Source organism: Strix uralensis, chromosome 3 (assembly GCF_047716275.1).
Source record: "Strix uralensis isolate ZFMK-TIS-50842 chromosome 3, bStrUra1, whole genome shotgun sequence".
Lineage (NCBI taxonomy): Eukaryota > Metazoa > Chordata > Aves > Strigiformes > Strigidae > Strix > Strix uralensis.
The window spans coordinates 116,720,701-116,737,244 of NC_133974.1; the positions used below are offsets into that span (position 1 = coordinate 116,720,701).

Genomic DNA, 16,544 nt, shown 5'->3' on the forward strand with positions numbered 1-16,544 from the left:
ATATTCACATGGTTTAAATGTGTAACATGATTACAAGGAATTAAATAGGCGCTGTTATTTTCCATCTTGGTTTATGTTAACATAAGCGTGGACTTTATGATCTTACGTTTAATCTTTGCGCTCAGTATGTAGTAGCTGAATTTACTCACTATTAGTGGACCCAAACCACTAAAATGCCATGTTTTGATTATATAATAAAGTTGAATACTGGATTTGAGGTTAATATGCAGCCATTACTTTTACCTGTAATAGGAATCTTTTCGACCACGCTTTCTTCCTTGCTCTCATCTTCACACCAGCTTGTGACTTCTGGATGTGAACACACCATAATGAAACACATTTCAAAGTCACAGTGATCAGACTGGTTTGTTTGCTTTTAAGCCCTACTCCCTTTAATTTCTCACTTTTGTTATCTCTTGTTTATTGATCTAAACTATCCATTACTGTTCTTAAAAGAGGCGCCTACTGTGAACTTTCCTTGCATGCAAGGCTACCCTGCCTCTCTGTAGCTTCCAGAGAAAAGGACATGCTAACCAAATGTCTTAAATTATTTAAGACCCAATGGGATTTGGGAAACAAACAACCCACAGTAACTCTGCGATCTCGTCCTGCAGCCCGACAGCGACAGCGTATATCATACCGACCACGGAAAAATAGTTTAAATCAAAGTCTCCGTCTCCTCCGTGGATAAAAGTCGTTGAATTTAGGAGGCCTAAAGCAGTTTGTTTACATTTGCTGTGTAAAGAGCATTGCAACCTAATTGCCTGTCTCTTCCGGACTTTGATGTAAGGGATGCTCCAAGAGCAGATCGAGCAAGTTGCCGTGGCCGGTTATTACGCCGGACTAATATATTACTTTCTTATCTAAAGAAATTAACTAGGTTTTCACAAACGCATTCACCTTCTAAGCTCTGAAACAGCACCACATATCTTTCTCAACATGACCTGTTTTATTTTTGAAAATTTATTCTTCAAACTGGCTTTATGGTAAAAGGCAACAAATATCTCCCCCAATTTCTAAATGGTAGACATTTTAAAAATACACGCATGCCTGTAGATACATTTTTAATAACTGCCACAAGGCTTGCTTTTCTACTGCTGCAAAAAAAAAAAATAGTGACAATAAGCATCACTCATTTTAAGTAACAACAAGAATGACAAACAATACAGATATTTAGGAAAATCCCCTGAAGTCCATTACAAATATACATTAATTCACCAGTCACTGTAATACAGTCCCCTGCAGATCTGGATAGAAAATACATATATACAGAGAAGGACAATAACTTTGAGCGTGCAGCTGGACCTTTTAGCACTTGTTACCTTGTTCTCCTGAGCCGGCGAGCCAGGGAGCGTGTTTCGCCTGCTTTATTTCCCTGCTGTCATTTGGGATCGATGGCAAGCTGTAAGATGATTCATTACTCTGAATAGATGACCTATCCCCACACTCTTCTGGAAGGACCTCTCTCAACACCGGTAGAGCCTGCAGCATTAAAAAAATAAAAATAGCCACAGCCCTATTATCCTTCGTCTCGAGCGTTTTCCAACATACATTTAGGCTAATCTATACTTCACGGTGTAATCTGTTTCCAGGGTGTTTTTGTTAGATGTTAAATTACCTCCGAGTTAAATCGCACTAGCTCAGGAATTGCATTCTGCCTTGAAGTAACACAAACTCTGCATTATTCTTTTAATCACTAGGTTTTCTGGAAATTTTCAGTATTGCCAGTCTCACACATTCAGGATAAGCAAAACAGAAGGGTGTATCAAATACGCTGCAACAGCAACTGACTGAAAAGAAATCTTTTCATTTCAGGCACACAGCAATAAGGGAAGTTAACCCACAGTGTGAGCAATAGCTGCAGCTTAAAACACCACCGAGACCGATGAACCCGAAGGCAGAGCTCTACCCTGATACACAGCTTGCCCAAGCTAGCCTCAGCTGAGTGCAGCTCCAATTTTAATCGGTGTTATTCCTGCATGTTCATAAAGTTTGTTCTCTCCTGCCTGTGCATGCAGCAGCACTGTTCAGACCTCCATAGTTAAATGTATTCTTGAAACAAAAAATTAAGTTGGAAGCCAGTACCTTTATAGGGAACCGAACGTATCGGAAATACGACTGAATTAAAAGCAAGCTTAAAATAAAGCAAGTGCTTCTTAGGTTACCATCCACCTGTGTTAAAAGTACTGTGTGTGGCTTTGTAAAGCTCTGTCTGAGAACAGGAGAAATCATCCTTCCTGGCATTTGTTATTTCACAAAGAGCAGCAAAGAATTTTTGGGCATCCTTCCTATCTCTTCTTTATTTGTAGGGTGCTCCTCTTGGGTTTATTTTGTAACACAAAATATGGACTTAAGCTTTAAAATCTATTAGATTTTCTGCTCTTATTGCTTTATTAAACAATTAGATAATTAGCCTTCAGCAATGAGGGCCAACATGTCAGAGAGAACTCCGGGTTTTTAACTTATTTTATATGCACTGACCTGAGAGCATGGAACAACCTCAAGCCAAAACATTTTGGACTCATGAGAAAATTTTCTTCCCTGCATCTACCCTCTTGTTAATCCATATTTATTCGGGAGTCCAGAATGGCAACTTTTCACTCTTAGGCAAATAGCTTGCTGAATTTTTTCTATTAAACTTAATTATGGGAAGTCTCCATGCAAAACCAATGTGAGCAAGCTGCTACTTCATTCAAAACATGGGGATTTTGTCTCATTTTCTTAATGTAAAGAATGCCTTAAATTACAGGCAGGATTAGCAAATCTTAACCATTGAAAGAAATTAATTCCCATGTAGTAGTTTATCTCAGTGAGGATTTCTTGCACCAGAAGTACTTTGTTTACCTATTTGCAGTATCATTTAACATCCAAACAGGCATGAACCACCAACAACAAGTACAAGCAATCAGTGTAAACCATAATTAATCCAGGCAGAAGGAAGGGTACCACCAGGAGAACTAAAGCTCCGCGTTCAGTGTCACAAGGACCAAGGCAGTTCTGGGGTGGCTGACGTCTCCATCAGGACATGAAGACATCTAACATGCTGCATGAGCCACGGGGGTCTTATTCTTACAGGAACGTAACTTGGCTGAAAAGGCCACAGCTTCCACAGCCAAGAGACTATCCCACTGCCCAGAAAAGGTGTTCCTACCAAGCAGCTCTCTATGGCTGTCCCATATGCACAGGAACAATACCCAGTTTTCTTAACAGGGATAATGGGAGAGATCCATAAGAGAAGAGAAAAACTGATAGTAAGACATAAGAGAATAGACATAGTTTAGTGGTAAGAGACGAGGAGAAGACAGACAGGTGGACAGACAGACTCTGAGGACCACTGGAATGGGCAAGATGCTGAAGGCACTGGAGGAGAAGGTGGACCTGCTGCTGGTCATCACCAAACCTCCGTAAAGCACAAGTGATGGAGCTGGCAGACTTACCAGGTCTATTTGTACAGTCAGGAACTCACAGCTCCCTCCTGCACCTCCACCCTGCTGCCTGGCTGTACAGTAGCATCAGCCAGTGGGGCTCCTGACAGATCTTTAAGCCATTGGAGAAAGAAGTCATCAGCATGGGCCAAAAATTCAAACTTTGGAGTCATAAATATTTAAGATCCTTAGGTGCAGACTGCTCGCGAGTTCACTACTACATTACATACATCTTAATGTAAAGCAACCGTTCCTGTACGTGCATGTTGTATAATTGATATTGATCCTGTTCTGTGAAATCTGCCTGGAAATAAAGTGTTTTTCCAAGTAGGGGATGCATCCTGGCATTACATTTAATTGATGGGATCCATTTAATAGTTAAATGAGGTGTGGGCCACAGTAACATGTAGCATTAAACAGATTATTACTGCATATATTTACCCATAAAGCTTGCGTTATCGAGCTTTGACTTTGCAAAAGTTTTTACATGCAATTATAAATTTATGTACAGTATTTGTTTATCTGTCACTAGCGCAATGACATATTCCTTGCTCATCTCTTCTACTTGCCTGAATGTTTTAAGGACAGAATATAAATTACTCATCCACATGCAGAAAAAGAAGTTACCCTGGCTATTACTGAAAGCATACAACTGACTAAAATATTACATTTTAATGGTTTCAAAATCTATTAAAACTAGAATATAGCAAAGCAGTTCAAACTTTTTAAATTTCTCATTAAAAATTAAAGGAAAAATATTTTTTGCAAATATTTTTTGGAGCAGAGCACAGGGCCAACTCGTTATGGGCAGGCTGCCTGGCAGACCTCCCAGTTCCCACCGCAGGGATGGTGTAGAAGCAGCCGGGACATCAGCCCAGTGCCAGAGTCCTGACTCTCCTGGCATGGCTGCAGCCCCGGTGCTGGAGGCTGGAGCCCTGCCCTCCCCAGACAGATGGCTGCTCTGGGCTTGCAGTAAATGAGGTCAGGGCACTCGCAGGTCTACCGAATACCAACTTTTTTTTTTTTTTTGAAAGAACTAGTTTATAACCTTTTTGCGTTAAGATTTAAAAAATGAGCATGCTACTATTTCTAAAATGCTCTGTGTATTCAATGTACCAATCATAACTTTGTTTAAAAAAATAATAAAATCCATCATTCATGATAAAAAGCTACTAAGCCACAGAGAAAGACAGATGATATAAGCCTTGTGATAAATTCGCACCACAGCAAATGTGTGAGCTTGTTTAAATAAATAACTGGTTTGAAGGGTGGAAAACAGACACCCTGCTGGAGACCGTAGAGAGACTGTTTTCTTTGTGGGATGGAGTGCTGTATGTGTTTGCCCCAAGACAACTGAAGAACTCGTGTTCTCTCCTTACCTCCTCCTAACCATCTCCAAGGCTGATTAATGAACGCAGACTGCTTGTCGTTCCCCTTAAAGCCCACACAGTGGATTGCATGAGCAGCAAAGGGCCCCTCTCACCTTAACAGTGCAAATTAGTCTCTAGGTGTCATTGATTTAGATATTATCACACACAAGTGCCAACCTGGCTGTCCTGCACCTTCTTGCTGGAAACCAGCAGGCTTTCAAACATCTCTGCCACTTCTTCTGTGAGCTGAACCTGCTGCTTTTTCAAGAACAAGGCATGGCTGCTCAAGCAAGTCTGCAGCATGTCCACATCCCACTGCTGGTCTGGCCTGAGAAACAAACCCAAGCACTGTTAGTGGGACAGCCCACATACACGAAACTCATGCAGGAACCACGCTACTCATTTATCTGGACAAGCAGGTCAACATGCAGCAGGAAAAGCCATCGCACATTTTGCCCTTCATTCCCACTTTTTCTTCTAAAAATGTTCAAAGTGGACAATGTAAGTCACTCATGATTTCTGCAAAGGTGGGGAGGATGGGCAGGGGCAATCATCATGATGTCAGCCCCCTGGGTCTGTCCTGAGACTCGGGATCAGGAGACATTAAACCTCATTTGCTGCCCCTGGTCTCAGCCTTGGGCAGACCTCACTTACCCCAACAGGTACCCACTTCCCCAGGCTTGTTTGGTTTTTTTTTCCCCCAGAGTTCTTTTTATTATTTTTGAGCAAAAGTGCCTTTTAACACAGAAAATATAAATACTGCAATCTTGTTTGACAAAGATGTTTGTTTTTTCAGTTGCTCCAATGAAGTTTCATGAACAGAGGACTGAATTCCAATTAACTCCACAAGTGTTTGTCCCCAAGAAACCATTCAGGAAATACAACAACGTATTAGTGCTCGCAGGCATATCAGTCTCGAAAGGAGAACCAGGTATAGGTAAATAGACCATTCTTCAGCGCTCACAAGTGCCCCAATCCTGCTAACACTTGAGCATTGCTGAGCCTGTAACAGTGAAGAAGGTCTAGACAGAAGCTATGTACGAAAGAATAGAAATTGTTTTCATTGCTGTATTATTAAAGAGACCTAAAAAAACCACAAAATAAAACAATTCTCACTTGTCCTTGTGGCATACACACAGGAAAGAAAAACCCATTTTGAATAACTGTGGTTTATTGTTTTTAAAGGCTATATGCATCTTCTGCTTCACAGAAAAATAATTTGCTTCTCAAAATTACATTCCCCATCCTTACGTGCCTGAGACTCGCATTGAAGATCACAGAAATTACTGGCTAGGAGGTCTCTGAAGTTAATATGCTTCCCTCCCTGCCCGAGCAGCCTGGGGTGGGAGACTGCAGACTGGGCAAGACAGGGGCACCTGGCCGAGTGCTGCCTGGCAGAATAAGATTCACTGTCAGTGAATGAAAAGGAAAAGAAATGAATTTGCTTAATGTTCTCATTTCGAGTCACACTGCTGCTGCCAAGATGCATAAAGATCAGCACTCAGATGTCTTTATTTTTCAGTGTGATCGGAGGTCTGGCCTCAGGTCTGCTTTCTCTGCACCGGAGATGCGGACCAGGCTTGGGGAGCAAAGAAAACGTTAATCACACCCACACACAAGTTTTGTGTCTGCAATACCTGGTTTGCTTTTCATCCACTGCTCTACCTTTAGCATTGAGTGTTTTCTCAGGTAGGAGGCATCCATTCAGTGTGCTCTGCAATAAAGCCTGAAGCTGATGAAGGACAAATGCTTCGCATGCTTCAAGGTCGTCTTCTTTCAGACTGTCGGCCCGATTACAAAAGCTACAAAATAAAGCAGGTATTACATGCAACATTTATTTAAAGCCCAGACAGCCAGCATCAGTTTGGAGGCAGAATCTGTAACACTTCTCCTGGCTAAGGGGATAACTGGTGGAACAGCCCAGAGGGACAAACCTCCGTGATGCTCTCTGTGAAAGATGCAGAACAGTACAGGGAGGTCAAACCCAGAGCTTAGAGAACGCCTGGTTTCATCTCACACCTTTGCTTTTTCACAAGGAGAGAGGAACATGCACACATTTACCTGGGTGAAACTGCTTCTTGGCCAGGCAGCCCGTGCCATGCCGTGGCCAAGTTACACCACAGGAACCCACCTCCAGTGGCAGGCTGGAGGGGCCAGGTTGGTTTGGCAACCCTTCTTCCTAATTCCCTACAAATCCTCTAACCATCAAGTGCTTACGAGAATCCTAGTTTATGGAGGCTAACATACAATTTTAAATAAAATTATAAAGCCATTCCCAGTTCTTGTAATTAAGAGCCTGTGTGGCAGAGGGACAGTGAGGGCTCTCTGACCCCAGTTTTGTTAACACATGGGTTTTGGCAATTCTCTTTGTTCTTTTACCTTGAAGAAGAAATTATTTTTCTGGTTATTGTTGTCTACTTCAGTAAATCATATTAGCATTACTAGCTAAGGGAATGCTCTCATTCTTGCAAATAAGTATTTACTTCACCTAAGGGATCTGTGGAGCAAGGCTGCAAAGACTGCTATGTTTAGGAAAGAGTATTTGTTGGAGTAATTTGCGTATGTGCTTCCAAGTGCCATATTTCAGCTCTCTGATGACATTAAAATGGTGGAAGGGCAGGGAGGCCTCTTAGCAACTGACAATGTTTGTTTGCTGGAGCCTGCTTGCTCTCTGCACCGGCCATTTGTCACGGCAAGAGCGAGGACCCCTGGCTCAAATCTCAAGAGGCTCCTGCAAAGCTGCTCAGAAACAGCCTCTCACCATTGCTCACCTGAATTCAATTAGAAGCATGTAAGCAATCAACAAGAAAATCATGACAACTGTTACATTGGATGCATGGCAGCAAGCAAACCAGAATACAGGGGATGCAGTTAAGGTGCAGGCAGGACTGCCTGCCTCCCTGGTTCCTGCCCGCTCCGCGAGGGCTGTGGCGTTAACCTGAGCAGCTCCGCCGTCCCCATCGTCCCCGCGTTCTGGCCCTGGTACAGCACCCGGCGCCGGGGGCTCATCCTCACCACATCTTCTATCAACCGCAACGCAGGGGAGAGTCCCGCCAGCATCCTGCCGTGCCTGTGGATGGACAGCAAGCAGGGCATGAAGTGACCCGAGTTGCAACAGGTATTTTAAATGCATTCCCATCACACCACTTGGAAAAATAAACACTCTCATTTTAGCTTTTCAAAGCAAACAACTGCAAAACTCATGTTGCCTGAGCTCTGTAGGAAGGAAAAAAAAAAAAAAAAAGGCACATGAGCAAACAAACCATCCAAAAAAACCAGCCAGGGCCTGAGATGCTGCATTGAAATTACTCCTGCCCTGTGTAGTTTAATTCCTTTACCTCCACAATCGAAATAAATCTGGTGACCACCTACAGGTATGGGGACACAACTGGGACCTCAGACGGGTTTTGATGAAGCTGCACCTCTATAATGATGCAAATTAGGACTTAAACATTGAAACAATACAGCAGGCTAATCCTTGAACAGAGGTGTAAATGGCTATTCAGGTCCAGGCCGGCTGCCTGCTTTGTTGGGGACTTTCCAGGCCAGGTCTCCACCAGCAATGCCCCAGCTGGGCCTGCACCCGCAGAGCCCCACAGGCAAAATAAAGATTTCTTTTTTTTTTTTTTTCCCCTGCATAGAAGCTGACATATTTATACAGTTAACCTTGGTTTACGCTCCCTCAAGTGAAAAGCTCTGTGCACGAAAACTTGCATCGTTTTTGCAGTTGTGTTAAGCTGTACCAGAAGTTGTGTTTTCCATTGAACTGTTGGGCAACAGTGAACAATTAAGTGGGAGCTGCCGTGCATTTAGTCCAGTTTCCTAGACATTTAATAAGCAAAACAATACCAGTGAGATCACATATGCAGTTAAACAGTGCTTTTTCTTTTCCCCCAGTCTTACAAACCCTGTATTTTAGCGGCCGGCTCGTTTCCCATTGTTTTCCTCCTGCTGGGTGGTCCTTCCAGGGTGCCACTCGAGAGGGATACAATAATAAAAAGGGAAGGGGAAGGAAGGGACACCAACATAAAGAAAAACAAAATGTATGACAATCTGCAGCAGGCTACGGATCAGAGGTCAGCAAACAAGAGGTCCTTCTCTTTTACAGGTTGCTTCCTGGAAACAGTCTGATTAAGCTGACAGCTTGAATTATGTGTTACATTTTGTAATGCACAATCCATCTGTGCTAAGTCCTCTTCAATGCAGCTGAAGCAGCACAGGCATAAGCTCTGCCTTTTTCTACCCCCTCAGCACAGGCCTTAAAATAGTCATCATCTTTCTCTGCACTAATTCTCAGAGACCCTCTCCCCCCGCCCTGCCACTCCCCGGGTTTAAGCCCTGAAAGAAAGGGCTGGGTGCTGTAAGGAATGGTAAGAGGATACGGAGCCTTTCACCTCCGGTTCAGTAGCTCAGACCGGCAACAAGCTGCCAAGGACCAGAGCTATCAGGTGGCTTCACCTGGCAGGAGGGGAGATGGGGTGCCTTGATGGTGCTGCTTGAACAAGCCAGGGAAGCGCCCCCCCCCACCTCGCCAGCAGGCTCCTGAGCTGCAAGACCTGAAGGGAAAATACACAGCCCAGGCTCCCATGTGGGTCTGAGCAGGCAGGATTAGTCTGAAAATGCATGTATACAGCCTCTGATCAACACACCCACCCAGGAGTGCTTGGTAACACAGAAGTTATTTCCCCAAAATTGTAGTTTTTTAATAAGTATGGTAGCAAAATTGCAGCACCCTACTGTGAACTGCAACCAAGGCAAAAAACTTTATGTTAAATAATGTTTCATAGCAACATCACCTTTATTTCGTTAACAACGCAATGATGTTATCATGAAAACCATTCTTCTAGCTGGAGAAGGCAGTTTGAAACTAGGCTGAACTCCCCCAGAGGCAAAATATGACCTGCAAACACTTATTGGGAGGAAAATATCCAAAACTTTTTTAAAAAGAGAATTGTATCTCTGCAGTAAGGTGGAAAAGGCATTTTCTCAAAAAATGTAAACTTGCGACTCCCTGACATGCAACGATTTTGTTTTGCCTCTCAAGCTGTGGTCTCTGCAAGCGAGAGCTCCTTTCAACTCCATCACTTGTACTAATTTCAAGTAATACACCAAAAGTGTACAAATGACCCAAAGATGACAGGTGAGGAAACGGTACTTTGTTCAGATGCCACAGCAGCGACACTGCTGCGCTGGGAAAGTCCAAGCTACAGGTATTTCAATTTAAGGTGACAAATATGCATAGTTTTGCATAATTTCAACATATTTCTTCAGTCAGCGTAGGAATTTCATAGGAGAAAACATACATGGACTAAAGGGACATTGCAAGAGCTGTGATATTCATTTTGTGGATCTGTGGCAATATACATCAGACAAAAAAAAAAAGTCGCATTCTCATAGTTTGTGTGATTTATGTAACTTAAACTTGTGCACTAACAACTTGGAAACTTTTCCGCAATATTTTCAGCTCATGAATTCTTTTGCAAGACTTGAGCATGCACACTGAATTTCACGAGCATTAAAAAGATGGACTTGGAAAGCCCACCTGGTTATAAGCACAACAGCAAAAGTCTGCTTATCCCTCCACGAGATCTTCCATGCCGTCAATTTTTGAAATTTTATTTGTGTTTAATTTTCAGGTAAAACAAATTAAAATTTGTATCTTTTCTACAGAAACAGCTAACAGTGGTGATCCCACTTCCATGGCCTTGAGAAACAGGTATTCAGCTTGGCATAATGCGAGAGGAAACCTCCACGTTCTGGTTTTAGTCGTGCTCTGGAGATAATGCAAGCAGTGAAACCTTTCGTATAATTTAGCTGGGCTTCAAGAGCATTGCACAATATTTTCATCAGTTTATGAACAGCGAGACATCACCAGCGTTGACAGGGAGAGAACAAAAGGTTAAATTACCATCACTCAGCTATGACTTCTCTAGGAAAGGCAGGCACTCTATGTGGCTTCCCTACAAAGTGTTATGATTAACAGGTGTTATACAAAAGAAAAACTGGGTAAAAGCTATTTAGATGTAAATTAGATGATGTTTCCATAGCAAGCAACAGTCTGATGCAAATGTGAAATGATAAAGTTACAGAAGTGTATATTGATGGCCACTACTTTCTGCTCAACTGTCATCTATTAAAATACAAACTAATATTGAAATCAGTACCTAAGACAACATGACCATGAATGTAGGAAGAATAGATGCATTAAGCAGATTAAAAAGCTGCAAACAACCAAAAAGGAAAAAACCCACCTGGCAAAAGAGTACTCCTTATTCTCCAGGGGTAAAAATGCTGGTTTCTTTCATATCTGGCCTCCTCCCAACGTACAGCCACCACCTAACCACCCTGTATCTACTTAACCACTCCAGCTAGGAGCCTTTTGCCCACACAAGGTAGGGAGACCCAAGGGGAACAGCACCCATGCTTGCAGAAAAGATCTGCTTCAATATTTCTGTTGTGACTGGGCTGGTGGTGAGGAGGGAAAAGGGTGTTGAGGATACAGAGGGCAAGGAAACAGAAGCATGCCGCTAAGAGAGAGTGGACAGGAGAAAGGCAGCAGTTGTAGATCACGAAATTGTGGGGTCAGGCTAGGATTGCCCAGGTGAAGGGCGATGTGAACATGGAGCCATGCAGAGGGAGCTGGCGGCAAACAGACTTTCAGAAGAACTAAGACAGGAGATAAAGGCAGGAGGGATGTTCCTGCAGCAGTGGGGCACAACAAGGTGGGGGCCCAGGAAGGGACAGTGGTTGGCACAGGACTAACTGAGCGCATCAGGGGAGCAAAGCCAGCCCTCCCCGCAAGCTGGGCAAACCCTGTGGACCGTCTTGTAGTGGGTGTTGCCAGGCCGGGATGGGGATGTGCCTCCCTGTCTTAGAGGGCATTGCAAGGCCAAAAATCCATCTGTGATTGATATTACAGCTTGATACTCCAGCATTGCAGTTGTGAGCAATAAAACCCAACCTCCTTCATATGGTCACAAAGGACATGCTGCACATCTCTGTTGCACTTTCCTCATTCTCTATTTCCAAACGAAATGCTCGAGAAATTTATCCAACTGGAAACTTTAATCCACAGAAAATATGCTGCTTAGTAAATTATAGGTACTATTAAATAAACATGTTGAAATAAGATTTGCTTACATTTAAAGAATGCCTACTGCATTTTAACACCACACACACTTACCTTCTCCAAGTCTGACCTGAATGAGTTACATGAAGCCATTTAACCACTAGCACAGAGGTAGTGACATACTAAATAAGAAGTTTTCCCACCTGTACGTGAGTTTTAGTGCCACATATCAGCCCAACAGTGAAAAGTCTCCAGGGCGTATGCTAACACATGAATACCAGCAGAGAGAAAATATGTAAGGACATACCTGTCTGGTGCTGAGCTGACTGAGGGCTCCTCCTGCACGGCAGGAGGGTTTGGTAGTTGCAGTGGGGAGCTGTCTCCAGTGTGAGCATCCCTGCCCTGCTGCCAGCCAGCCCCTGGTGAGGCCGTTCCTTGTGGTATGTTGGGAGTGCTCTGCATCGCCTCCTCGGCGCTCGCAGAGGCACTCGCAGGGACTTGGAGCTCAGCGCTGCTCTCCCAGCTTGCCTCCTTACAACTCCACCAGTTACTCAGGAGAGGCTTTAGTCCTATAAAAATAATAAAAAGTTATTCCCAGGACCAAGGAGTACATTGTAGCATAGGGAATCAAACTAAGGTTACCTATGCCATTTGTTCACCTACCACTTAATACGCGTGAACGAGCATGTCTCTGCTTTCCCTTCACTTTGGGTTTCCCGGCCCATGGCCCCATGTCCTTCTGCACTCCCCTCGCAAGGGGGAGTCTGGGGAGGCTCAGGCCTGCACGCTCACGCCTTTTGGATTTGCAGCTCCCGGCAAGGTGGGAGACAAACCTGGCACTCCTCAGAAAGCATTACCCGCATGAAGACCAGCTACTTCACTAAATCATCTCTGGAGGACCGATGAAGAGAAATGACAGAAAAAGCTTTTCTCAGGGGAGAAAGTACACCTGAAGAGACTACTATCATAACACATTTTTTAAACCTTGCAGAAGAAATACATGCCTGGAGGCTTTTATACTCTGCACGTTAATTGCCTTCTCTAAAAGACGAGGGTATGGGGCTGAATCATGCTTCTAAGACAACAGATACATGCTACTTATCTTTTCATAGAATGCCAAAAGTTAATGGACCAGCTAGTGCTGTAACAAATTAGTATTGCTACAGAAATTCCCAGTTTTCCATAAAATTCACCATGGGTTTAAATTAACTAGCATTCACACACCTGCTAACGCCACAGCACCCAGCATTTCTGCTTGTCTCGGTCATGGAGTTTCACTGGAACTGAATCACTTAAGGTTTGTGCCAAGCAGTAGCTGGTGCCAGAATGGGCTCTCTTAGCCTTGTTTTCAAACTTGTAAAGCAAGTATGTGCAACCGACATGAGCAGCAGGAGAGGCTGGTGAGCACCGCTCTGCACCAAGCCGGCAGCAGAGTCCAGCACATGCTCTCTCCTGGTATGACACAGCCAAGCATCTTCATCAGCTCCCATCATTTGCAGCGTGGAAGGTCAAGCTTAGGAGAGCTGAAACAAGCCAGTCCCCTCCACACATTCAAACCTGGACCGCCTTAGCCTGTTCACTTCACACCATGCATTTGGCAGCAGAGACACACAAAAAGCCCCCCAGGCAGTCTGAGGTGATTACCATGCTGTTTGACAAAAAGCTTATTTTGATTTTGAACCCAACTTTACAGTTTCTCTGAAGGCAGAGATACTGCATTCCAGAAATTAAATGGGCATTCTTCTTTCCCAGACACGATGCTGGGCACCTCAGCCTTCCCGGTGGGGAGGAACCGGCTTTCTGCAGAGCTGCAGGCAGAGCCCAGGGGTAACGTAAGTCAGGATAGACTGCTCTCCTTCCAGCACCAGTAAGGACAGTCTTTCATTAAAACAGAGAAGTGGCAAATGCATCAGATGAAAGAAAATGAGAGATAAATAAATTCCTTAGAGAAAGAAAAAGGAATGGAAAAAAAAAAAACTTAAAAGAGTATGCCAGAAAACCCCCAAGGAGCACAGAAGAGCATCTGATGGGGATGCCAGCTTTCCTCTATGAAGAAACCCATAATTGCTACAGGAGAGCAGGAGTCCCCGCATCATTAGGGTTTCCACCAGTTTCCATTACAAATAGCTCCATTTTAGCCATTGTTATGGGGCTTGGAAAACTAGTTTAAGTTGAAAATTGGTATGTTAACTAGCAAGGCAGGGGAGAGCATTTTGCAAGGTCCTAAAAAAAGCATAAACTGTTACTTAGAGACAAATCTTTGTCACTGTGAGTTCAAAAACAAGCCCATTAGCTTACTTCAAAGTAATGGACCAAGCCAGTAAAACAGGAGAGAACACATTTTGCCAAGATGGGGATTAAAAAAAAAAAAAACAAACAAAAAAAATATAGAATGAGAAGTTGGAACACAGCCTTTGAGCGCAGCACATCTCATCCCAGAGCAGCTGGGACAGTCTGCACTGCCTTTCTCAGGGAAGACCAGAACAAGGCAGAGAATGACCACCAAGTAGGAGTTAATGCAGCCACATATGGGGATGTACTGATTGTCAGTCTACACTGCCAAATCCCATTTTTGGAAATGGATGAACTATTGTGCACAAGCATCTGAGGGAGAAGGAAATCAACCTGAAACAGAAGTGACATACTCTACCAGCAAAGTAGGTTTACATTAAAGCTCTTAAAAACAAGGCTTGGACTACTTCAAGACAACCGTGGGCACAGCAGTGAAGAAAACTTCACCTTCTGATACTGAACCTGAGCAGGATTAGCTCCCAGCAAGCCCTTGCCTGTCCAGATGCATGGCCTGGGAGGAAACAGTCAAAAGAAAAAAGAAAAAAGAAGAAAAGGGGGCTTGGGGTGGGGAAAGAGTGCCAGCATGCTTCAACCACAGCACAACAGGCATAGGAGAAACCAGCAGCTGTGGGAATCACTCCGGTTGGGATGAGTGTGCCCCAGCAGTCGGCACACAGGCACACATCTGCCATACCTGGGATGCTTCCCCGTGGCTGTCCCTCCTTGGGGGTGGCTGGTTTGGGATCAGATGCTGAGGAGGTGAGCTGCTCAGAGTCTTCCTCACTGACAGCCAGGTTCCCACGTCTTGCTGCTTCCTCCACTGATGCATCACTCTCTAAATCAGCGCTTCTGCTCTCTGGACCAAGTCCTTCAAGTGATGGAGAGCACGAAGGCAGGTCGGGCACCGAGCAGCTCTCTGTGGGCTGGGGGTGTTTCTGATGTGTGCCCAAACCTCCGGCAGCCGAGACAGCTGATGTGTGGTGGCCCATAAAGACTGTGGCTGGCTGATACAGTCCTCTTGGCACAGTTGTCCTGGTGCTGGTTCCTGCCTGTCGTCTTCCAACCTGCAGCATCTGAAAAACAGAAGTGGAAGATGGCTTAAGGAAACAGGCAGCATGTAGCAAATGGAGCTTCTAGAGGATGGCATGTTGACTTCTGGAGGGAAAAGTGTCACCACATTCAAGTATTTTCTATAGTATTATTATTACACAAACACTTGGCATGTATTTTTTGCATCCTATGTGAAAACAAGGGCCCAGACCTCAACTGAGGTTTTGGCTCCATGAGCCAAAACAACTGGTGGCAAAAGCACACTGCACCCCCAAAGGGACTGAAATACACAAAGGACTCAAACTAATCTAAATGGTAACTGGTTTTTACAAACAGGCAAACCTTTAAGATTAGATTCCTGCAAAGGTTTTTAAGACCCTAGATCAAAGCACGACATTTAGAGCTACCAACCAAAGCCACTGAAAACACCTTGAAGTTACTGACTCCGGAGGAGTCATTGTGCTCTACTTGTACATCCGCTGGTAGTCTGTGTTTAATTACCACAGCACCCCAAAGCCGAGACATGATCGTTAGGACCCTGTTGCAGTGTCCGTGGCAGAGCTGGCCTTTCTGGAGCCACGCGCAGCAGCTGCTCTGAGCAACCTCCTCCTGACACTCTTCTCACAGTCTTCTCTAGAAGGCAACGGGATGAGGAAGGGTCCCCCAGAGAGTCTGAAACATACATCTGCCACCACTTAGCTGTCTGTATATCCAGCTTTGTTCATAGCATGTCAACAAAGCAAATAAGAATAAGGCAAAAATCACTGTATTCATTGTCTTCCTTCTGCTCTTTTCTGTCTGTTAAGCCACACCAAAGAGGAAGAATGACTACTCTGCTAACACCACGTAGATGAAATTTCATTTTCCACAAGGCAACTGTGGGCACCGACCAGAATTGTTTTAAATAGCACTTTCCTCCAAGAACTCTTGAACTTGCATAAAAAATAGTTCCAACAGTATAACCACTCTGCTTCTAAATCCCAGTGTTTTAATACTTGCCTTTTTTTCTTTGTAAACCTACTCAATCAGAACAATTTAGGAGGAGTGGCTACTGCCACCACTGCTACTAAAAGGTCACCGCCAGTTTATGCAAAGCCAAAATTAGCTATCATAATACCATTGTTCATACTAAGCAGGGCTTACTTTTCAGCTCCAAATCACAGCAGGACAATTTACAGTCACCTCCACACCTCTCTCCTCTTTCCTTGCCTGACCTCTTCCTACCATACAAAGTCAGCTGCCAAGCCCAGCTTAAAGGAAACAAAGGCATCTTGTCTAGTCTGTGACCAAGTTTCATTAAAAAAAGCTCAAATTGCACGTAACAAGAAGCAGAACAAA

The 16,544-nt window shown here is 44.0% G+C and overlaps 1 protein-coding gene across 11 annotated transcripts in view; it reads right to left on the bottom strand.

Annotated features, from left to right (window-relative positions):
• Positions 1-16,544, bottom strand: part of KIZ (kizuna centrosomal protein) — a 51,213-nt gene that overhangs the window by 18,816 nt on the left and 15,853 nt on the right. For 10 of the 11 annotated variants that reach the window (XR_012628296.1, XR_012628300.1, XR_012628297.1 and 7 more), the window contains 7 exons: positions 14,851-15,229; positions 12,172-12,433; positions 7,734-7,865; positions 6,433-6,597; positions 4,973-5,123; positions 1,323-1,482; positions 244-309 (listed from right to left, as the gene is read on the bottom strand). Coding sequence is in view for 6 of the 11 variants with exons in the window: in XM_074864074.1 (XP_074720175.1) it covers positions 244-309; positions 1,323-1,482; positions 4,973-5,123; positions 6,433-6,597; positions 7,734-7,865; positions 12,172-12,433; positions 14,851-15,229 (1,315 nt within the window). In the remaining 5 variants the exon portion in view is untranslated. The remainder of the gene's footprint in view (positions 1-243; positions 310-1,322; positions 1,483-4,972; positions 5,124-6,432; positions 6,598-7,733; positions 7,866-12,171; positions 12,434-14,850; positions 15,230-16,544) is intronic. The other variant, XM_074864076.1, reaches the window with a different exon arrangement.